General features: G+C 35.8%; 1 protein-coding gene across 1 annotated transcript in view; it reads left to right on the top strand.

Moving 5' to 3' along the window:
• Nucleotides 1-3,399: 3,399 nt before the first annotated feature.
• NUP205 (nucleoporin 205kDa) overlaps nucleotides 3,400-24,538 on the top strand; it is a gene marked incomplete at its 5' end in the record, with an annotated part of 46,251 nt that continues 25,112 nt past the window's right edge. Inside the window, 17 exon segments of the mRNA XM_010076640.1 lie at nucleotides 3,400-3,542; nucleotides 4,550-4,721; nucleotides 5,694-5,838; nucleotides 6,777-6,936; nucleotides 8,902-9,130; nucleotides 9,292-9,456; nucleotides 10,216-10,391; nucleotides 13,413-13,529; nucleotides 15,083-15,220; nucleotides 16,339-16,489; nucleotides 17,245-17,450; nucleotides 18,628-18,810; nucleotides 19,931-19,981; nucleotides 20,582-20,791; nucleotides 21,584-21,683; nucleotides 23,309-23,446; nucleotides 23,700-23,889. Coding sequence (XP_010074942.1) covers nucleotides 3,400-3,542; nucleotides 4,550-4,721; nucleotides 5,694-5,838; nucleotides 6,777-6,936; nucleotides 8,902-9,130; nucleotides 9,292-9,456; nucleotides 10,216-10,391; nucleotides 13,413-13,529; nucleotides 15,083-15,220; nucleotides 16,339-16,489; nucleotides 17,245-17,450; nucleotides 18,628-18,810; nucleotides 19,931-19,981; nucleotides 20,582-20,791; nucleotides 21,584-21,683; nucleotides 23,309-23,446; nucleotides 23,700-23,889 — 2,674 coding nt within the window.

The following is a 24,538-nucleotide window of genomic DNA, read 5'->3' as shown; positions in this document are numbered from 1 at the left end:
AAATAGGGGAAGAAGGATTTTTGTAGATGAACGATGAGATAAAAATTAAAGCAGATGTGACGCTAGAACTAATGAGGATTTTGCCTTAAGTTGTATATTGTTTGTGGGGACAGACGTGGCTTGGTTAAGTCTATACCTTGGCAAAAAGTTCAGGCGTAAGCTATTGTTGCTAAAAGATGTAGCCTAGCCTGTCCTTCCTTGTGGTCCCTGATGGGATGGTCAGCCTTTCTAAAACTGTAATAGTGATAGAAGCAGCCTAAGTGTGAAAAAGTCATCATGGACACTGAAGTCCAAGCTTTTTTCCATCCCAGTTGCTTATTCTTTTCTCTGCAATACTCCTTTTTTGTGCTAGCATAGCTTGGCCATCACAGCAAACTGCGTTGTAGGTGTGCTGAAAATAAACTCTTTTTTGGATTAGTTTTCAGTTAGAAAAGTTAGATCCTTAATTTGTTTTAATGGCTTATAGCACATGTATTTGGGCTGGTGCAAAGCAATTATGTTGTCGGGGCAAGAGCAAACAAATGGGCCAGGGAAATAGTTGAGCAGCTTTTGGAAGACACTGTGGATTGCTGCTGGTGTTTATTTGACTTGGTAATTTAATAAGAGTGAAAAGACTGTTTAGAGTGGAAGTAAATCTCTGAACTCTGAAGTTATGTAGGAGAGCCAGTTACAGCCTGGAGTGTGAAATTATTTGTCCAAGAGTAGCTACCTTTAATGTATTTGTCTAGGCAGGAGTAACATGGTATGATTAAAACGGTGATGTTTGAAAAAGACAGAAGATTTTTCCTTTGTCCTCTCAGATATAGCTCTACTGGTACTGCTAATTGCATTGTAGATGACAGCATGTGAGATGGTAGTTTTTGTTAGTAACAAGTTTGGAGTGAGAGGGTTTGTTTTTGTTTTATTCTTGTTTTATGTGGTTTCTTCCTTTGCAACAGAATAAAACTGGTAAAGTTTTGCTTCCAAGACACCTTAGGTCGAGGTAAAACTGACCGAGACCAGCGGTGTCGCTCTCTGAGACCTGCTTTTGTCTCCATGCTCACTTGCTACACTTCGTCTTGGTTTATGCTGCCTTATTGTTCAGGGCATCCATGTAGCATTTTACATTACTTTGAGGTGGTGGCTTGATTGTATGAAAGACAGGAGCGTGCCCATATCAGAGGAGCTACCTTTTGCTTGCTGTCTTAATGTTAGCAGCCTGGTAAAAATGGGGTGTGGGTATGCTTGACTTTGATGTACCCAGTCAGGATAGATCTGGCTAGAACAAGCTACCTGAAGATAAAATATTGCCTCTGTACTTGATTTTATACCACAATAATAGCTTGTACCTTAAAAAGAAGGGGGGGGGGGTGCGGTGGAGTTAAGCCAGTTTTAGGTGAAATACTTGTATTTTACATATATGCTAACCTGCAAGGCCTGGTTCCATTTTATCGTTTTTCCAGGAACAAAGCCAGTTTCAGAGGTTTCTGCCTTTCACTGTCTACTTCTTTACCTCTGTGCTTCTGGCATGGCCCTTTCACTTCTTTTAATGGTTACCTTTGTAACCTGTGTTAATGAAATAATCTGATTTGTAAAAATTAGATTGGAAGAACTCTGGAAATGTTGCCTTTTTTTTTCTTTAATTTGGATCTTTTGATTAACATGACTTATAGTGCAGTCCATTGAAGTTGAAGGGACATAATTAATGAAGCGGGCATGTATGCGGTTGGGAACAAGCGTCTCTGAATGAAGGAGGACAGCGAACTCTTAAAGTAGCTTTTCCACGAGCAAAATTGTAGTATGCAAAAACTACCGCTAAGTTATAGTATCTTTGGGTCAGGGACCATCACAGCAGATGCTCAAAAACCACAGAACACTACCTACAATCAGGCAGTGGTTGTAATGTAGTAGCTTGCAGGCAAGCTGAATACAGCTGTTAGTAAATTTATCTGGTATGTTTAGCAGTGACTTGTGGTGTGTAGAATCTGAAACTTTCACAAATAGAAATTATATCTAACAAGGGAAACATTTCAATACTTTTATTGAATGTGGATCTTAAAATTTTGATTTTTTTTTTTTTTTAACAGGATGTTAGTACTAGGTGGTAAAAATAATTTTTGATCTGTAAGGTTTCCAGTTTAGGTGACGATTCTGGCAGAAGTCTGAAGAGTAGTTTAGCGTACTGTTTTCATGAGACTCTATGCAAATAAGGAAATTTCTAGTGCAGTCTTCAGGCTACAGCCTTTGCATTCTGAATGATAGAACTTCTAGTGAGGAAGAGATCATTTCAGCTGTAGTACTGAATTCAGATTTGAAGTATGCAGTGGAAACTTTTTCCAGTGTAGAGGAGGAAGAGAGATTGTATTTCTACAGTAGGGTCAAACTTATCTTAAATAATAATATACTTATGTTTCATAGAATCATAGAATGGTTTGGGTTGGAAAGGACCTTAGAGATCATCAAGTTCCAACCCCCCTGCCATGGGCAGGGACACCTCCCACTAGCCCAGGTTGCTCAAAGCCTCATTCAGCCTGGCCTTGAACACCTCCAGGCATCCACAGCTTCCCTGGAGAAGCTCTCTGTTTGCTAGCTTCCAGAAATAAATAATCTATGTCTTCTAAACATAATGAGGTAATTATTTATGTTGATCTGTCTATTCTAGTAAAGGAAATTCATTTCTTTATGAAGCTCTTGTGTAGAATGTTAGCAGCGAAAGTGTCTTAGAGATCAGAAGTACTTGTTTGATGATTTTTTTTTTTAAATAAAATGAGATGAATAAATGTGAAAGAACGTGTCTTTAGGCTTATGATTTTTGTTTCTTATGCAATATTGCCTTTAATCTTACAGTTGCGGTTTCTAATATATTTTATTCGACCCAATCTGATACAGTGGTGCACCAGATCATGATAGCTGTTCCTCTTCAGTCCCTCGTATATTAGGTATTTCTTTGTTGGAGTTTTCTGTCAAAAATGGAAAGCAGGAAGCCTGCCTCGCCAAGTTGAATTCAGATTCAAGGTCTGCTGTCCAGTTCTTAGTTATCCTGTAGTCTTATGAAAGTGGGTGGAATTTCTTAGGCATATAAGGATGAAAGATAACACCCAGTGATTGTATCAAATATCTTTGTAAAATGACTTTCAGCCCCAGAACTTAGCTGCATAGATAATATTTTCTGCTTCTCTAGCTCACTAAATGCTGTTTAGGTTTTATATCAGACCATTGTTGTTAATTTTTGGTGCCTTAAGAAGGAAATACATGCTTTGCTTGATGGGTGTAACAGTCTATACTGTACTGTCCATCTGAGACTAACAGTAAATTTAAAAAGTCTACTTATTGAAAAAGTGTATAAATACTTTGTTTTCTTTGTTCCTTTCTCCATTTGAAATACTTTGTTTGTTTTGTTTGTTTTATTTCTTCTTTTAGCTGCCAGCTTGTGGGGTCCGTATAAAGACATATGGCAGACTGTAATGAATGCCATTTGGAAGAGGCAACCTGAAGCTATTCATCGCCTTGACCAAGTTTTAAAGAAACACAAATCTGACTTCATTTCTCTCTTCAGAAATCCGGTACTGGACTAATATTCTCTTGTGGAATGAACTGGAGAGTTGATGATTTCCTCTGTCTTGTATTGTTGGATTACACACCATTTAGGCCCTGACCATTCCATGTTTTTACAATACATACCACCAATGTGGTATAGCAATCTTATTCTGCTGTAAGAATACAAATAACTTGAATAATACATAATGTTTTGTGTCTTGTACAGGATAATTTTAACATATATTTTTCTCTCATTATTTGAATGCTATTTTGAAAGGATACTTTTACTTCCCTCAGTCAAGTATTAGCTTTTTTTGCTAGACTTGTGTGTCTGAAATAAAGCACAAAACTGTTTTGTCTGGTTTTGGTCCATGCTAATGCTTCAGTCAGGTTAGTGAACACACTGAACAGGTGAACACATTTATTTACAGAACACAGAATGTGTTTTATTAGGAATGTGATATCATCTGCAGAAGCTCACTGTTTCTTGTCTGATGGATCATAAGGTAGCAATTAGAAATATGTCTTCTTTCAGTGGTGTGAATTCTGAAATAGTATATGGCTTTTTAAACTGGTAGGTCAGAAAATTTAACAGTTAGCTATAGAGTTTTGTCAGTATATTTTAGTGTCCAAGTCTAATAGAAAAAGAATGATGTAGAAAACAGTGCTTTGGAGTAATGCAGCAATTCTGATCAACAACCCAGATGTCTGTCATTGAGCTGATACCAATTTCCATTGAGAATTGTATAAAAAATTACTTTCAGTCTCCATTATTCTGAGTAAACTAAATATTAGCAGTGATTGTATAATATTATTTTTGATATGTTCCAAAAAAGAGACCATTGCTGTGCAAGTGTGAAGCATTTTTAGGATGCCTTTACTATCTCTTTGTTAAAAACACTGCCTTTGTTTTTTATTATGACAACCTAACCTGTCAGAAGTGTATTTGTGAGGAAGGATTAATGTATAAAATCTTCATTCAGAATTTGATCTTGCCATTTTGAGTAACTTCTGATGCTTGTTTCCATTGCAGCCAAAGAATGTTCAGCAGCATGAGAAAATTCAGAAAGCAAGTACAGAAGGGGTTGCTATCCAAGGTCAGCAGGGAACTAGGCTTTTGCCAGAGCAACTCATCAGAGAAGCCTTTATCCTCAGTGACCTCTTTGATATTGGAGAGTTGGCAGCTGTTGAGCTCCTTCTAGCTGGTGAGAAGGGAAAATATTTAAGAGCTGGAGAAATACAACTTAAATAGGGCTTTCTTATTTAAGTGTATGCTTAACATGAATGCATGATTCAGTCAAGGCCTTAGCTTCCTAACATAGAATGTTCTTAAAAAGAAACCTCCTGTCACTGTAATGTAATACAATATCAGTATTCTGAACCTTAATGTTCATATTTTATGCAGCTATAGCAAAAGGGGGAATAATTTGAGGGGGTTTTTATGACTTACTTTGTCTCTCACTGAATTTAAAAATAGCTTAAAAATAATTGATTGAGGGTTTTTCCATAAAGCAGTGTAATAAATATTGGTTCTTCAAATTATGTATTAGTTGTACATTGATATGTGACTCTCAGTGATAATCTAATAACTGATTAGTAAGAGAATTATTCTGGAAAGTGAAACATGCTTTGTATGTAGAAAATTGATTTCAGAGTTATTAAAATATAATTGTTAGTTATCATCACTAGCTACTGTTCATCATTACCTTTAAAAAATTCATTAAAGAAGTAGCATGGGAATTTGTCACCTTTGGAAAGCCATCTTCGATTCAACTTCGCTTTCTGTTTTGAACTTGAATTTTTTAATGTAAATTCAGAAAGAAAATTTCATTTTCAATAAAGAAAAGATTATTTTTTGGTAATCAGCTTGAAATTATTATTAAGATGGGTAGATATCAGTTGCAACTACCATTTGGACTAGGATATTTATGGATTTGTACTTCTATTTCTTTTAAAATTTTGGGTATTTTAGTAGTTGAATATCAGTTTTAATAATAGCACCCAAGATACCTGTGCTTTCTTTTAAGTGTCTGAAACAAATCAAAATGATAGTGGATAACCATGTTTGCTTTGAATGCTGTGCTTGTATTTAAATTAGAAATACAAAGATATAAAGCTGTTATCAAAGTGAGTGTGTTCAACTTCCTGTGACTATTCTGTGCATTTTAATTCAATAGGAGAACACCAGCAACCTCATTTTCCTGGCCTTACAAGAGGTCTAGTGGCTGTTCTGTTGTACTGGGATGGAAAAAGATGCATTGCCAATTCACTACGAACTCTCATCCAGTCACGCCAAGGCAAGACGTGGACATTGGAACTCAGGTCTGTATTAGGGTGATGAGCTGATCAAAGCTCTTTGCTTTGAGTGCTTTTAAGACTGATTAGACTCAAGGGAATATGAATATTCTCAAATTTGTTTCTTTCTCATAACCTGATGCAGCTGCTTTCATGTTTGTTTTTTAAGCATGATATTATTTTTTCTTACATATTTTTATTGGATAATAAGGATATCCGTTTTACTTTTAGTTCTGTCCTGCTACTTTTGGCAGTGTTTTTCTTCAGGCACCCTCCCAGTCAGTGTTGCTCTAACTAGTGGTGATTACTCAGTATTTCAGAGACTGAGTTTCTGCCCTTGCTGTGTTCTGCCTTCCCTTGTCCTGCAAAACAGAGAATTGCGCTCCTGCCTTTTCTTACAATGGATACACTGCCTACTGGCAAACGTAATATGCTAGTATGTTGACTTTAAAAAGGAAACAGCATGCAGTGTTTCCTTCCCATGTGCAGCTATTGCTTAACTAGAGAAAGATTAAAAGATGATTCTGTGTGTTCTAGTGTAAATATAAATTCTGAAACATAAAATAAATGATTGTTTTAGAACTAGCTCTGACACTTCAGCAGGGTGTACGTAATTGGACAATGGCATTTTCTAGTAAGAAAGAGGCTGTGAGCTTGTGAGTTATGCGCATCTTATGTGCAGCACATTTTCCCTATTCACAGATATCTTAACCAGCTGATTGATGTTTTAATCTTATATTTCATGTTCTTGAACTTACAGTTACTTAAAGAGTTTGTATCCATTCGGCATGTTTTGGGAGTGCACTGCTTACCGACTAGTGATGCACATTTAGTTACTTTATGTACGTAGTGTAGTTGTACATTTTCTGTCAGCAGATACATTTGATGGGCTTCATTATTTTAGACTTCCTCTGTCACTGGGAATAGTATGATTAATTGTTAAATTTGTGTTCTTTCCATTATAGTCAAGAGTTAATGTCCATGACAACACGCTTTACAGATGACCTAATGGAGCAGGGTTTGACTCAGAAGATCCTCGCTCTTGTGTCTCACATTGATTTGAACAATGAATTTGATAAACTCCAGCGAGAGCGAGGATTGGGCAGTGAGAAACATCGCAAAGAGGTAACTATTCACTGGGTGTGAATATTCTTCTGAATTACTTCACAGATTAGAATACAGTTAGACTTCCAAGAGATATAGAGTGATGCGTTTGTTTTTTTTTTCTTTCTGTTTTCTTTTCTCTACCTTTGCAAGCTCTGTTACTGTCTGAGGGATCATAGTAACTACTCCACAGCTTGTGCTGTACCAGTGTGGGGTCCAGATTACTTCCCGTATTTCTGTTTTGCTGTTGCTCCCTAATGCTAGGGCATACTCTATTTTTAGTGAAGAAGCGTAGTCAAAGACAGTAAGAAAAGTAAGCCTAATATTTGCGCTATCACTCTCTGTAGATTTCTTTTTTTTTTTTCTTTTTTTTGGTGAAGACTATGTATTAAATCCTCTGCTCTCAGCACTACCATTATCAGCACCATTGGAATAAAAATCGCAAACAAAAACTGAGAAATTATTAAACCAGTTTGAAACCAAGTCTGTTCAGGCAAATAATACTCTTTTTAATAATCCAATTGTGTTAATACGAACAGAAGAATTTCTAATAGTGAAGTGTGAATTGCTTGAAGATGAGTTCTGATTTTTATAATCCTTGAACTTAATTGAGACTGTGACTAACTGCAGAGTATGTTTCTAGTTGGAATATTTTAAACATTATTGTTTTAATTTCTGAACTTCTTTCTAATGGGTGATCTGTCTAAAAATTATTCTATGTTATAATAAGGCAAATTTTTTTCCACCAAATAAAGAAGTAGTTTTACACTTTTTCTATTAATCTAGAAACTATGTGAAGAATAACCTTCCAATTTACCTTAAATTACCTTAATTTTACCTTAAAATTAATTTAACACTTAATGTTAGAAGTTTTTTTTCTTCCTTTTAGGTGGACTACCATATTTCTCTCTGTATTCATTAGATTATTCTGCTGGAGCCTGTGTGCAAATCTCTTGCTGTGTTAAATGTTGAAAGTGTTTATAACCATGCATGTGAGTTGAGTGGAGACAGAATGCTTATAGCTCTTTATTTTTTATTTTGACCAGGTACAATGGATATAGGCAAGAATTTATTTAGCTAAATAAAATAGTTTTACAAAGACCACTGTGAAAGGCCACGAGGGGCTTTTTATTTTTTAGGGTTTTTTTTGTTTTTTTTTTTTTTTTTAAAACTTCTGTTTTCAAGACTTAAAGCAGTTAAAACTCAGCTTGGGGGGAGTAATGAAGTTAGCAAATTAAATAGATGTTTGTCCTTATTTGAAAGCAGGTAATTTTTGGTGTAACTGTTAGAAAAAAGACAAACACTGTTTTCAAGAGCCATTGTACTTAGTTGTATTATAACATGCAATGTTTTGATAAATAAAAAGAAAAAAATTAGTATGAAAATGCTTGGTAAACTTTATGTTGGGCATGATATTTGTTCCATATGTAATAAGGGATGATTTCATTTATGTTTATATTATGACATTGATACGAGTATTCTGTCTGGGGGATGAAAGTTCTAATTTAAATGTTTATCGGATTTCTCGGTGTCCTAAAAGTTAGGTATTTGTATGGTTGAGGCATCAGTTGAGGGCATCTCTTTTGGGACAAGGAGAAGACTATGTCCTTATCTGGAAAAACTGTCAGTGCAGTTGTATATTGAAGACAGGAAATGTGACTTTTGTGTGATATGTTTATAGCTACAAAAGTTCTGTGTAGATTCATGTCTCCTGACCTTGCCAGAGACGCTGGTTTGCGAGTAGTCATATTCCAGGATATTTCCTCACACCTCACATGAAGTATGTGGGAATATGAACGCATTTAAGAAGCAGAAATATGCCTTTTTGTTGTTTAGCAGTTAAAGAAACCCAACATTTTCTGTAGCTGCTCTCTTTAGCGTAATTTTTAACTTAACCTAGTCATACTGATTGACTGAGTTGGACAAATTGAACATGTTGCCAGAACATGTATATTCACTGTTTTTTGTTTGGTTTTCCTTTTAAAGGTTTCTGACCTCATTAAAGAATGCCGACAGTCCTTGGCCGAAAGTCTGTTTGTCTGGACCTGCCAGTCACCTCTGAGTAAGGATGACACTCTAATCCTCATAAGTTACCTGGAGAAAGTAACAGTGGAAGCTGATGGCTCATTGGATGGCGTGAACTTGGCTCTTCTCATGGCTCTCCTGTACTGCTTTGATGTCAGCTTTCTGGAACAAGGCACAGAGGATCGTGAAGGTAGTGCTGGCAGGTTTCCCAAAGAGGTTATGTTGTGCAGATGCATATATTATTTAACCAATTTTGTTATTGATCACTAACAAATTGTTAGGATTTTGCATGTTTGTTTTTCCATTCATTTACTGGGTGTTGTTTCGTGTTTGTTTTTGTTGTTCTTCAAGATTTGATGCACCGGCTCCCTCTGCTAGCAGAAAGACAGTATATAGCCACAATACACACTCGTCTTCAGGAGTCTCAGCCTTGGAAATTACCAGGCCTGCAAGCTACTGTTAGATTAGCCTGGGCACTGGCATTACGAGGAATATCCCAATTGTCTGATGTGACAGGTAAATTACCCTGAAGTGCAGTTGCTGCGCATTAGTATTCTGAGCTTGCAAGTGGTGTAAGTCAAAGTATCCGTTACCTTTTTGAAGTCTTAGTATTTACCTTTATGATAAAATTACCGTTGACACTCCTTTAAAGCTTTCTCAGTATGTGAATTCAGTTGTCAAGAATTGAATTGCTCTGAAATGCACACAGATTTTGAAATAATTAACTATTAGACAGTAATATTGAAGTGAAAGAGATTTTAATGTACTGAAAAATGTGAAAGATTGCATTTTAACAGCTTTAGTATCATTTGAACACTTAAGAACAGATTCATGCTTATGGCTTTTTAGATGTGTAAATGTTAAACCTCAGTATCTTGAGAGGACAAATTTATTTTTCATTTTTTTTTCTCTCTGTACTTCACAAGCTTTCCAAGCTCCCTACTAAGTCAGAACTGAGTCTACTCCAGAATATCTGTTAAAGAAAACGTAAACCTTATAATTACTCTTTAATTAAGGTTGGTTTGTGATTCTTGGTTCACAGCCTTATATTTGATTGAGTAAATGGAATATGCACTTTAACAATTACTAAGGAAGAAAGCTGAGATAATAATCTGACATTAACTTGTCTTTTCCAGTAAAATGTTTCCTGTACAGCAGAAAAAACATAGTTCATAGAAGCATGCCGATTTGCATGTCAGCCAGGTATTCAGAAATATGTTTAGTAACAGATAGTTGTAATTTATTCTTTCCCCTCTTGTGATTTTTGTTGTCCAGCTCTTGCAGAATTCACTGAGGCAGATGAAGCAATGGCAGAGCTAGCGGTTGCTGACAATGTCTTCCTGTTCCTGACCGAATCTGTTGTGGGGTCTGAAAATTTCTACCAGGAGGAATTTTATGTTCGCAAAATACATAACCTTATCACAGACTTCCTTGCACTCATGCCAATGAAAGTAAGTTGTTTGTGTGAATAGCAGTTCTTGAGAAATGTGGGCATCTCTTCTGTATTTCTAACATTACAACAGGTAGCTAGAGATTCAGCTATGACCCTTGGCTTGAGGTGCTGCAGTTCAGAAAACTTGTTGACTTTATGGAACCTATATGGTTTGGAGTTTGTTTTCCACACTGAAGTAGAATGTGAATTTTTTTTTTTTTGTAAAGACATTTCTGTGTGGTGAGATTTGCAAAGCCAGGTTTTGTGGTGGTAGTGGGTTTGTTCTGTTTTACATCTTAAATTTAAGTGAATGCTGGAATTGATAGCAATATATGTGAGTACTGATTTTTTTGTTGTGTTTTTTCTTTTGATGCAGACAGTAGTGTAACCTAAGTTAACTTACTTAGGTTTTGTCTTTCATTTTTAATTTATTCTTTTACTAGTGATCTTTCCATATATAAGAGGAGGGATTCTGCTTTTTTCAGTAGTGTAAAGTGTTGGGAAAATGAGCAGCTGTTTTCACTAGAACAGCAGAAATGCTACAAAAGGGTTTCAAATAAAAGTTTGAAGCAATTACAGCAGTTCATCAGTTTCATTTGTACAAGACCCTGTATCTAGACATGGAAAATTAAAACTCTGTGAAGACGCTTTTATTTAATTGGTGGAGGCTTTATTTTGTGACCTTCATTGTGTTGAGCTGTAGTTGGAGTTGCCAAAAAATTACTTTTTTCAATGTGCAGAAAGAAGTATTTAAAAATATATTTTGTTCATTGTAACCTTGCAGAATGAGAACAATATTGGCAGGAAAAACCAGTATTTGAGCCTTAAGAATCTTTGAGGGCATATATGAACATGTTGTAGACAGCTTTTAGGTTTAATCCTAATTTATTTATAATCTGTTGGTGTTGCATGTTGTTTTCTCAAGCTGTCCTTTTAACCCACAGAATATCCAAACAACAATTATAATGTTGGCTCAAACAAATTCATGTCGATAACTTTACAGCTATGTTTTTGCTGTGATGCCTGCTTGCATACAACACTTACCATGTTGTTAACAGGCTGTGAACATCCTTTGAAGGCTGCAAGCAGTGGTGTTTTCTGTAATACAGACACAGTAGCCCTTAGGAATCTTTTGAATATATGAGGAATATGAGAGGTATATTTTGTCGAAGTTTCTTAAGCAATCAAGTGCAAATGGGTTGGAACTGGGAGCTTTTTTTGAGGCAGTTCTTCATTGGATTATGTTGCTATACAAAAGATGCAATGTCTCTCTGTAATGATACCAGTTTTTATGAAAGAGATGTAAGGTAGTTTTTCCAATGAAGGCTGAAGAGCTGGAGACTGACCCAGGCAGAGGTTGCTGCCATATTAGATTTAGAGAAGATGTGACCCTGTCTTCTGTATCCGCAGAGCTGCCTGAAAATCACAAGGCTGTTTGGTTTACTGGTACTTTTCTCATCTCCATTGCGTTATGGAATTGGAAGCTTTATCTCTGGGAAGAGTATTTGTCTTCCATTTCAGTTTTTTTTTTTTTTTTATTTGGTTCAGATCTGCAGATGTTTGTACCTAACACCTAAAGATGACGAGAGATATTTTTCATTACAAGTAGGGTTTTGTAATACAGGATATAAGCAAAAATCTGACCGTTGACTTGTATTCCAGTACTAGTTGTTTTACAGGAAAGACTTTGTTAGCAGGCAATTGGGATATAGCCCTATAAGGGAATTTTTGTCTTAACTGCTGTTAGTGGTTGGCTTATGTACTCAGCTATTTCTACTGAATCTCAAATGTTAGGTGAAGATCTCTTTTCTTTTTATATCTATATAACCTGTGTTCAGCTTTATTTAAATCTGTAAGTCAGCATTTTATTTAACTCTTCTGTGTAGTTTTAACATTTATGCTGCTTGCCAGTGATGTTTTGAGTAAATCTTTTGGTTGACTGCATTACAGTCAGAACTTGATAAGTAGCTTTAGAAGTTCAGATAATTCATGATTTCATTTATCAACACTCAGTTTTGTCCGTGTATTAATTTTGTTAGTATACTGATTTGGACAGTTTGCTCTGACCCTTTCCACAGTTATTTCTGTTTTTCACTATCTTTTCTTGATAAGACAATTATTTTGCTGCTCATTCATTTTTGCAAGTTAAGATATATTATAGACCATGAACTGGTCTCTGTTGACCATCACCATGTTTTAGTTTTTGCTGTGTTGAATTGGTTGCTTATTTCTGTTTCTTGTTCCTCAGTGTCTGCTCGACATTTAACAAAACTTTTCATCTCATGGCTATTTGCTTTCTGTAAGCCTCTGGTGGGGTGTTTTGACAAAGGCTTTTTGACATTAATTTTAGTGTCAGCTGTTTTTTGTTTAGTAATTAGTTTTTCAACACAAAGAATCTTAGGATACTGTTTAAAGGGCTTTTTAATTGCTGCAGTCCTTCTCCCTTCTCTTTTTTACTCCTATTGTATTTATTGACATGTGGTAATACTTTTAGTTGTGACAGGCTGGGTCCAAAGTAACTACATCAGTCCAAAACGTTTCAAAACATACAGCAGCTGTAGGTAGAAATAGCCTTAAATGGCTAGGAAAGGTGCAATCCATAGATCTATATGCAGGAAATATTATTTACAGTGTTTTCTGTTTCTTTTCACTCCTTGTGGATAATGATCTAATGTACTTTGTTTGAAGTTAACCCATCTAGTTTCTGAAGTAAAAAAAGAGTGAGAGATCCACCTTTTGGGGCCAAACCAGAGTATCTGGTGAAGTCAGTTAGGAAAAACTCCCATGGTATAAGTTTGGGCTTTTGCTAGGAGCTGAAGGCCTTGGCAGTAAGAAGGTGATTGAATATATGTTTGAATGTAAGCTCTTAGGGGGCAAGGGATTAAAAAAAAAAACATTTGAATATACTTGTCATGTATGTGCAAGTTCATTTGTTTTCTTAGTTTTTAATAGGCTTGTTGGACAATTCCATTATTTCTGTTCTGTTTCATTCTTAGCTAAATATAGACCAGTGTTTTTTTCCACTTCATAAATTGTGTAGGTGAAACAGCTGAGAAACCGTGCTGATGAAGATGCTCGCATGATCCACATGAGTATTCAGATGGGTAACGATCCACCTATTTCCCTTCGGAGAGATCTGGAGCATTTAATGCTTTTAGTAAGCCCTATTTTCTTTTACATTGCTGTGGCAAAGAGTGATTGTGACTTTCCTTCTTCATCAGAAAACCCAGAACTGGATGATAACATACAGTGCTGGATCTTTCCCTTTTTGGATTAGAGGGATTTTTTTTTTTTCTTAAATATAGACTCTTTCTATAACTTCTCGTGTAAAGTAATTGACTTACTGCCTTGGCTTCTGGTGTTAATGAAGTGTCACTAAATTTTCGTTTAGCAAATACTGCATTTTTTCTTATGTTTGAAGAATTCTTGAGCTGAGGTTATTGCAATATATTTAAATACCAAAATTTTAAATTATAATAACATATCTTAACATATCTGTTATCTCAAGCCTTCTTATACTAACGTAAGTTAGAAATAGGAATTTTAAGTCTACATGCTATCACTGGAGTTCAGATCTGGCTAGATGCATGGAAGTTCTTTGGAATGGAACACCTTTGTGTATCTAGACAATGTTTATACAGTGTCTTATGTTTCTTTAAGTCTTCAAATTTCTCCCTGTTTACTGTGGGTAAACTATTATTAGGTTTTAGGGGTTTTCCCCCACTACTGACAATTATTCTGATAAAGAACTGAAATGTTTAAATAGTTTTCAGGTGTTGGCATATTTGTAATGGGAATTTTGGAGGACTTTTGTATTTGCGGCAGAGTAGGCTAAGCGAGGTGACTCCATTAAGGCTGCTGGAATTACAGATTCCCTAATTTCAGTAGAATTTTGACCACAAGCCTGTGTTTAAAGGAAAGATCTTCCTGTTTCTGTCATATTGTTTTTTAATAAAAGAAAGAAAATTGAAATTAAATAAAATTGAAAGAAAATTTAAATAACTATGTTTATTTAAATATTTGTTAAGGTTACCTAACTGCACTTTCAAAAAAAACCCACATCAGAAAACAGATTTGAATATTGAACTAGCACATTTGCATTTCTGTTCATGAATAAATTAAGAACTTGCATATTTTCCCTTATTGAGAATGAAAATGTACAAATGTGTAGTTTTCAATATAGAAGTCTTTAATATAGGGATTGCTTGTCTTTTCCAAAGGTAGTCCTTTAGATTATAAGACATTAACAGGAAAATTTATAGTGAAATGCTTTCTTAAGTAGTTCTGAGATGTATAATAAACTTAAATGAAGAACTAGAAATTAAAATTACCCCTTATCTGAACATACAAATTTCTCAGAGTAAGATTTCCAGTCCTGATACTGGCTAACTTGTTTTTAAATTAGTATATCAAGGTACGCAAATTGTTATTTTTATTGTTTTCTTAGCAATGATTTAATCTATAATAATTAGATAGGAAGTTATGAAAGTTTCACTTATGTGTGCATTTTTAATTTCTCTGGCTGTCATTTGTTCTGATATTGCTATTTAGAAGCTGTCATTTTCAGAGTTTTAAGGAATGGAACACCAGCTGTGGGATGCTTTGCATCTCAGACGTATTTAGTTTATCTACAAGCAGTGCTTATTGTTGAAGTAATTGTCTTTTCCTTGTACAGTTGGTATTTTTCTAACATCTTTCTTTCTCTGATAGATTGCTGAATTGTATAGGAAAGACCCCTTTAATCTGGAGCTTGCCCTTGAATACTGGTGTCCATCAGAGCCTTTGCAGACGTCTACCATCATGGGGTCCTACCTTGGAGTAGCTCATCAGCGACCCCCTCAGCGCCAGGTTATCTAGATTTTCTTGAGTAATTACTAGTAACTTGAAATTAAAGTAATAAAAACCAAAGCAACAAAGTTTAGGTATCCTTTTTGCAGCTAGTCTTTAAGAAGACATTATCTTTTATCAGTGGCTTCTCCACATGTATCCTGCTCTGCATGACATGGTTATTGTTGCTTTCTCTAAAATAAGCTACTGCCAGACATTCATGGTTGTCAATAAACTTAGCAAGAAGGAGTCCTAACAAACCTCTTTGAAAATTTTACTTTGGTCTGATTTTGTTGCTGTTGGTAAATGAATTCTGATAACAGTGCTCTTGTGTTTTCTGTCTGACGACTTCTACGTACCTTTTTGGTGTAACAGAAGTTAAATTCCTTAACTATAAAAAAACCTTTGTTAACTGTACTTGGTAGTATTTTGGGGGGGTAAAAATCTATAAGAATATTGTAATTACTTAAAGTCCAAAGGTTATAGCACATGAAAGACAGAACTTAAAAATTAGAATGAAGAAGCAATCTAAACAGATGAAGCAGATATTCCAAAACTGTTTAGGTATCTGGGATGCTGTCAGCCTTCAGTGCATCTTGAAGGACTCTGCAGTGTTAGGCAAAACTTAGTATGAGACATATTGGACACATCTCGAGCTCCACCCAGAACACAGGCAACTTAAGTTAGGGCCTGGTGCAATCTGTAAGCACCCTAATATGACCCTGGGAGGATCCACTGTGTGTGTGAGTTACTATGCAGGGATATGACAAGCGTAGTGAATTCTTTCCCAATATCACTTAACTTGCACTGTGAGATGTGTTACTACTACTGCTGTGCAGCATTTGTGAGCTGAAGTAAATTTTATCACTAGAAATACAGATTTGGAAAGTTAGTATACTTTGCAATAGCATGAATTATTTTGTTTTGTTTATTTCTTCTTTGAAAAACATGTTTTTCAGATTCAGGAAAACTGAATAGGGTAGTCTACAAAGGATTTCTTTTTGTTCTTTTGGGGTTGTGATTTCACCCCTCTACCCTGCCCTGATTACATTAGAATCTGTGTTCTCTGGCTAACCACTGTTTTCCTAAAATATTCAGAATTTATTTTTTTTTTAAATACTGATCTTTATTTGTTCTAGGTTGTCTTGTCAAAGTTTGTTAGGCAAATGGGAGATCTGCTTCCTTCCACAATTTACATCCCATACTTGAAAATGCTGCGGGGACTGGCTAGTGGGCCTCAGTGTGCTCATTACTGCTTTAGTTTGCTAAAAGTCAATGGCAGTAGTCATGGTAAGAAAAGTGACATTTCAGCTCTTTCTCAACTCTTTCTTTAAAAAAGTGTAGAGACTTATTTGAGATGAAGTGTGGCTGCGTACTTTTAACATTTCATTATTAACACAAAGATCAAATTGGAAGGCTTCATGTGAAAGTGTGATCTGGAAAAAAAAATAGGCTGATAGGTAATTAAATGCCTGAGCACCTTAGCAAGTAATTTACGTAATGAAATAGTGCTCTTTTAAAAGAAACAAACCTCTTAACAGCATAAGAGATGCAGAATATCAGTATTGCTTATTATAAAATATAAAATGAGCATTATCTGAAAGTTGTGTATTTTGTAAATATAGTTACCTTTCCTGAGCTGACTTTTTTCAGAAGCGCTTTGTTCTGTTAGAATTTTTTGATACATGTAATATAATGGCACTTTCTCAAAGTGAGGCGCTAGTCAGTCCTGTGTTTTGCATTAATTTTGCATTGATCAAATCAGAAACTGCCCCCCCCTACTTTGAAGATCTAAATAATGCTGCCAACATTCTGGTTCATAAAATGGAAAACTTACTTGTACTAGCTTTTCGTATTAGCACCTTTCTGTCCTATTAAAAACCAAAACCAAACAAATAACCCCAACCAAACCAGAACCACTAATTTCGGAAACAAATGCTTTACTTTGTACTTTATTTTTTCCTCTAGATAAGACAGTTTTCCTTTTAAATTTAACTGTGAAAGAGTAGAAAGAAAATCTTGTCACTTGTTTGTCATTTTTCTAGCGGAGAACATCCAAGGAGCAGGTGGCAGCCCCGTCTCCTGGGAGCATTTCTTCCACTCTTTGATGCTTTATCATGAGCACTTAAGGAAAGACTTGCCAAGTGCAGACAGTGTCCAGTATCGTCACCTGCCTCTCCGGGGAATCACGCAGAAAGAACAGGATGGATTAATTGCCTTTTTACAGCTGACCACTGTTATAGTAAGTTGGGTAAGTAACCTTTTATTTGTTTTTCTTTGTTAATACATTTTTTTTTCTTGCAAAACATCGTCATTCAGCTGTGAAGTTCACTTAACCAAAAAGGTATGTAGGGCAAATTTACCTGTCAGAAGTGTGGGAAGTGTCAGGAATAACTGTTATGACCAAGCACACAGTCTGGGTGAAACAGGAGGACGCGACGCCTTTTGCTGTGTTTCAGTTGTTACTGATTGTCTTGCTTTCGTGACATTTTGGTGTCATGGAGGTATCTTTCGGAAGTGAGGTATATTCAGAAGAAATTACTACGGAGTAGGAAAGTTCTTTGCATTTAATTAGGAGTTTGAAAAGACAAAAATACTAGATGAATTTAAAAAGAAATGGCAAAAATTTGGCAAGGAAACTCATCAACTGTGAAACTTCCCTCCAGAGTTAGATTTAAAATGTCCCTAAACCAAGAGTGTGAAATATGCCATGAATTAACTGGAAGAGGATTCCAAGAGAATAAAACTGCAATGCAGATTTTTGTATTGTGAATTGTCTGGGTAATTCTGGATAGTGTGGAATTCAGCTCTTTAATACCCACCAGACTCTGCAGCCTAAAAATTCTGTGAGGTAGTGAGAAACCATAACCTAGGAAGAAGTGAATTTGTTCTAAGGATGCAGGGAGTTAGGCAATGAGGCTAGAGACTTGTTCCTGTCCAATGGCTCATCTGAGAGTCTCAAATGAGTTTACAGTCATGATGACCCTGCTCTTAGACTTAAATGTTCATATAAGTTCCTAGCAAATGTCCAAATGCAATTTGAGTATGTAATAGAAATAATGATAAAGTCCCTCTACTAGTGCTTGAAGAAGCTGTCTAGAGTGTAAGTACTTAAACTTATTTAAGACTAATTCAATGAATGTTTCTACTAAAAAAAAAAGTAAATCGGGTTATTATAAGAAGCTTGTATTACGCACATAATTTTTCTGTATGGATAGGCACAGTTTTAGTACTCATGAGTCATTCAATTGGGCTTTTTGTTTAATTAAAATTGTTTGCTTTGGAATGGTCTGCCATTCTTCTGATGTTTTGTGTACCTTCAAGTATGAAGCAGTCTCGTTGATTCTGAACTATGAGTTAGAGATTGTAAGATATGAATAATCTTCAAATTAATGATCTGAAGTTTTGTTTTCTGTTGAACTCCGTAGAGCGAGAATGCTCGCTTGGCTCTTTGTGAGCACCCTCAATGGACACCAGTAGTGGTCATTCTGGGACTTCTGCAGTGCAGCATTCCTCCTATTTTGAAAGCGGAGCTATTGGAAACCCTTACTGCTTTTGGAAGATCTCCTGAAATAGCTGCTTCGCTCTGGCAATCCCTGGAATATACACAGGTATTTTAGGATTTTCAGTGCTTAGAACTATAGCATCCTAGTCTATTGAAATTGTAAGTGTATCTGAAATAGTATTGCATTTTCTCCCAAATTTTGTTGTTGAAGTTGTTAAGTAGAATTTTTTTCATTTAGTTAATGCAGTTCTTGCTTTTGAAACAATTTTGAAAATGGCAGTACGGTTTTATGCCTCAGAGGCTTCATTGACTATGCTTATTTTACATAAATACAGGTTACAGACAGTCCTGTGTGTTCAGTATGTTTTTTCCTCAGTGTATGTCATCAATAATAAATATTCTACAGGTATATGTATTTTTCTGTTTGTGGATTGGTTTTTTTTTTTGGGGGGGGGGGTATAACATTCTTCTACGTGTGAATGATGGTCATAGAAGGAATGAACTGGCTAAAAAAGCTCCACTTTCAGGCATTTAATTTTCAGAGGAAGTTAATTGTAAGTTAAAGTTGTAAAAAGGTGTTTTTTCAGTATTTATGTCTTGATTTCAGAGAAAAATTTTAAATATGAATCCTAAGGAAGATTAATATTAAAATAATAAGCTCTTGGCATTGTTAATTCAAAAATCATAATGGAATGGGCTTATTGTATAGTCTGTATTACGGGTCAGACTAATTGCTGTTGTATTTGAAAGAACCTGGGGCATTTGAACTGCACCTGCTGGTTTATTGTTAACTACATATGAAAAGATCCTGACAATAATATCTTATAACAGTAGTAATTTAAATGCTCACCACTTTTGCTTCCTAATTTATTATATTCCTTAAAATATACTGTTGTAAGAGATAACAAGGGAGATGTCTTTTCTGTAGCCAATATGAGACAAAAATCATTAATGTGAAAGTATTTCTGCTCTTTGTTTCATTTAACAGTAAATATGATGCAGATCTTTGAGGATGTAAAGCTGGAAGTATATAAGTGTACAACATATAATCCAGCCTTTCAGACAGAAAAATCTTAGCTTTTCAGCTTGTAAGAGGATTTAGGAAACCTCTTCTTACAGATGAAAAGTGGTGACTAACTTTTAGTCCTGACAGAAATGATGGAGATGCACTTTGATTATGTGAAATGTATTGTTTTTCTGTTTTCATTTCTCTTTCTGTTTTGAAGATATTACAAACTGTGAGAAGTCCAGGCCAGAGACAAGCAGTTGGTATTGAGGTAAGGGTTTCTCTGTACTTAGTCAGCCTCTCTGACCGTCTGCACATGAGTTCAGGAAATACTTGCAGAGGCTGCATCTGCTGCTGTGTCCGTGGGGAAACCCTTGGAATAGGTGCTGTCATTTCACTGCTTCTTAATTCACTTTCAGGTCTGCTTGTAACTTCTGGAAATTTTATCCGTTCATGAATCTAGTGCAGCTTCATACTAGTAACAGAACAGCATCTAAATCCTCAAATTCCTTGCACACACTTCATATTAAGATTTTGCTGTTTTCCTAAATTGGCCTCGCTTTTCTTACATCTTAGTACAGCTCGCTTCACTTCTAATTAAAGTGGTAAATAAAAGCAACGTATGTAAATGTTGAGGCTCATTTTCTAGTAGCTCAGAAGTAAATGGAGAGTGTATTGCTGAACTGAAATGACAGTATTGTTGCTTCACTGCTTTTGCTTTGTTTGTGGCATAGCATAGACAAAAATGCAGCAGAGTCAATTCACTGTTAAGTAATTCATAGATGATGCCCTTATATTGTTTGTTCTCCCACGTTTCCTCCTCCCTCAAAATCTTTGAATTTTCTCCTGTTTTTGCTGTCCTCTTGGGAAGGTTGAATTGAATGAGATTGAGTCCCGATGTGAAGAATATCCTTTAACCCGTGCCTTCTGTCGACTCATCAGCACACTAGTGGAGAGTTCATTCCCTTCTAACTTGGGAGCAGGTCTTCGTCCACCAGGCTTTGATCCCTATCTCCACTTCCTCAGGGATTCTGTGTTTCTGCGATTCCGCACCAGAGCTTACCGGAGAGCTGCCGAAAAAGTAATTTTTGTTTGAAAATCTTTTTTTTAGGCTGTAGTTAGAATGATTTGGCACTGCTGATGTGGCTTAGATCTGTTTGAGAAACTGTGCAAGTTTGATACAGCAGAGATAAGCCTGAGCAGTTCATAGAGTTTTGGTTGTGTAAACAGGTCATTTTTCAACTCATGGGTCATCAGGATCTATGAACTACTTCTAAGGAGCCTGTATAAAGTATCCTTTTAAGGAAAAAAAAATAGTAATTTATATTATTGCTAAGTTTCAATTTGTTATACAGGATTCTGCAACTCTTCTACATGGCTAGTGACTTCTGAATATTACATGCCCAAATCTACAAGTCATATTTGCACTTTCCTCGTTGTTACTTCAGAGAATATTTCTGACTTGATGAACGAAGGAATTTGAGTTTCCTTTATGATATTTCTGGATGAAAGCACATGCTAAACTTTATCCTGGAAGCTATTAATGATATGTTATTAGCTGTATACCGAATAAGCTCTTTATTGCTTGTTGTTTCGATATACTAATATGTATATCATATAATAGAGCCTGAAATAGGTAATAAATCTCTTCTAGTGTTCCATTTTACTTCAGAAAGAAAGCTTGACCTTTTAAAGTATTTGATATGATGACTTACAAGTGTTGTTGGATAGTATTTTAGAATTAGTCATGCTGTACTTCTGATCCAGTACATCACTGCACTGCCTGTTGTATTCTTTGTCATCGTGGTCTTGTTGCTGCAGTATCAGTCTTATTCTATGTATGACTTTTTCTTCATTTTGTGATTATCTACAGTGGGAAGTAGCTGAGGTAGTTCTGGAAGTGTTTTACAAATTGCTGCAAGACTATGAACCTCAACTTGAAGACTTTGTGGACCAATATGTGGAATTACAAGGTTAACTTATTCATTTGTTCACTGACAAACAGAATTGTAACTTGCTTTGCTTTCTTGCCTGTTTCTTGTGATCTTGTTTAATATTGCAAGTAAGCCGGTAGAAATCTAGACCAAGGCTTTAAGATAGGAAGACATTCAAAAAGTGTCCATGTAGTATCGGGAGCCATGTTGCTGACTCAGTAGGGCTTCATGTACACTATTTCCTACTTCACTAGCTCTGCTAGGAGGATGACTTCTGTCCCTCTTGTATTGCTGATTTGATTAAGGATCAGCATTTGACACTTAAAAACCAACTTGATTTTGGGCTTGTGCCTCTGTATTTCTTTGGTCTATATCACCATTATTCATAGGGTTAATTTGAAGGTGTTAGTGTATTTGATATATCCTTTAATATTAATATTATGGATAAATTATTCAGAGCAGATAGTAGCAGCAGAATTATCTGAAGTAATTTAATTCTGGACAACTATTCTTCAAAAGGCCAAAGTATAGGAAATTTAAGGCTTATTTGAGCTGCAGATTTTTTTTTTTTAATACAAAGTTTCTTCTTAACATTGAATGCCATCCTGATGCCTGTGGATTTGCTTGTAGCGGTAGAGAGCTATAAGAACCACTTCTTAAATGAACAACAACTTAAAGACATAATTCCCCGGTGAGCTTGCCTCAGTCTGGGAGACCTCTGTGCCCTGTACTTTGACAAACAGCTCTTGGCAGCTTAGCTGTAGCTCATTCCTGTCCTCAGCCAGGCTTTCAGCTTGTATGATTATTTGTGGGTTGCATGATAGATTGGGGAAATGGGTTAATTGGTCTAGACAAAAAGATCAGTTTTTCTTTAACTGATTCAGTGTTTGGCTTCACAGTGGCATGGCATGTCTGTTTGCGTGTTGGGGGGCAGCACAGACACAGAATGAATGGAAGGAGAAGGGCATTGTTTAAGCTGATGCCAAAAGAAATTGCACCCTTATTCTTACGTGCATATTAAAAAAGATTCTTTCTGCTCTCCTGCTTTTATCCACCGTAGTTTACTAGGAGACTAGATAAACCAGAATCGTTAGTCTTGACTTTTCCTTTTATTTTATTTTATGAAGGGCTTTGAGTTTTAGGCTAGTAGTTCAATTTTCACATACGTTTGTTGCAAGAGACATGCAAGTATCTGTAAACTAGGAGCATCAGGGGTTCAGTGCACCTTGTCAGCTTTGATTTCTGGCAGTGTTTTTTCCTTCATCCAGGGTCTTTATGTAGGTTTGGGGAGTTATAAACTTTTTTCAGTTACTTTTCAGTCTTGCATAACCATTTAATGTAGCTCCAATGTGCTATGAAGTCCTAGCACTGATTTGAATTCAAGGTCAGATCTGCTTAGGAAGTCTAACTGTTTGAAGTTGAAATTGTGCTATTAAATATTGAAAATTAATGGTAGTTGCCATTACTACTCTTCCCAAACTTTTAAAATGACCTAAATGGCCTATGTATAAAGAAAACCTCTGAAGACTTTATATGCAGTATGTTTAATTGTTTAGATGTTGCTTATAAACAACAGGGACTGTTATGTCCCAAGCTCAGGCCAGCTTGAGTAGTGGAAGTCTTTTCTAATAGATGTTAATTTTTTTTTCCCGTCCTCTGTTTAGGAGAAGAAATAATAGCATATAAATCACCTGGATTCAGTTTGATGTATCATCTATTGAATGAGTCCCCAATGCTGGAACTGTCCCTTAGCTTGCTAGAAGAAGGGGTTAAGCAGCTTGATACTTACGCTCCATTTCCTGGTATGTGCCTAGAATTTATTTTTCATGTGAAGTTAAAATGCATACTAAGTTGGGTTTAAACCTGACGTTGCGTTTCTTCAATTTGATCTTGTTTCTCTTGCATATAAAAATTGTGTTTTGGGGGGAATTTTCCTACTGGTAAACAACTGATAAGTTCTTTCTTGGTGCAAGGCTTGATGAATGAGTTTTATGAATGTAGTCTGTTTAACTGCTCCTTTGTTTTTCTTGGTTCTTCATTGTTTGTGCACTGCAGGGAAGAAGCATTTAGAGAAAGCTGTAGAGTATTGCCTTGCACTTCTAAACTTAACCCTACAGAAAGAGAATCTTTTTATGGATTTGTTGCGGGAGAGCCACCTTTCCCTTATTGTCACACCACTGGAGCAGCTGCTTCAAGGAATCAATCCTCGCACTAAGAAGGCAGATCATGTGGTGAATATTGCTAGGTATGTGCAAAGTACTGAGAAGGGACAAGTTTTGGAGGCACAGAAGTGTTTGAATCCTGGTCCTTTGATTAGTTTTACGAACTTCTCTTTGTACAGAGCATCTCTGAAATTTTTTTTGGCAGGGGGAGGTGTCTTCACAGGTAGTATGATCTGTGTATTGTCTAGTGCAAGACTGGATTCTGCATTTACAGTTTTTCCTTCTGAGTTTTTTTTCTCCCCTTGATTTATTCCTGTTTGCCCTTATGTGCGGTGATTCCCTTGCATATGATTTTCAGTTTGCCCCAGACGTTGGTTGTTATAGGGTGGGAGTGTAGAACTTCATTTGGTTGCTGTTGACCACTGAAATGTTTAAAGTATTGTCCGTTAGTTACTATATTAAAAGTATCAGGCTAATAATCTGAACTCCATTTCAAATGTGAAACTTTAAAATTTCCACTTCCCACTGACACCTTATGTTGATTTTTTTAGTAACTTTACAGACAAACCAACATTGTTGAATACTAGCACTGAGTGCATAAAAAAGCAGTGATATTCTGACATGGAAGGCACTAAAAAATTGAACTCTTTCTATATATGTGGTTTTGTCTTTCATTTAGATTACTTTTTTACATAAGAATAGTTGACAGATAGTTTAAAAAAAACATGTCTT

Source organism: Pterocles gutturalis, unplaced genomic scaffold, assembly GCF_000699245.1.
Source record: "Pterocles gutturalis isolate BGI_N339 unplaced genomic scaffold, ASM69924v1 scaffold45498, whole genome shotgun sequence".
NCBI classification, from domain to species: Eukaryota; Metazoa; Chordata; class Aves; order Pterocliformes; family Pteroclidae; genus Pterocles; species Pterocles gutturalis.
Note: the sequence above shows the minus strand (reverse complement) of the source record. Positions and strands in the feature narration are given on the sequence as shown.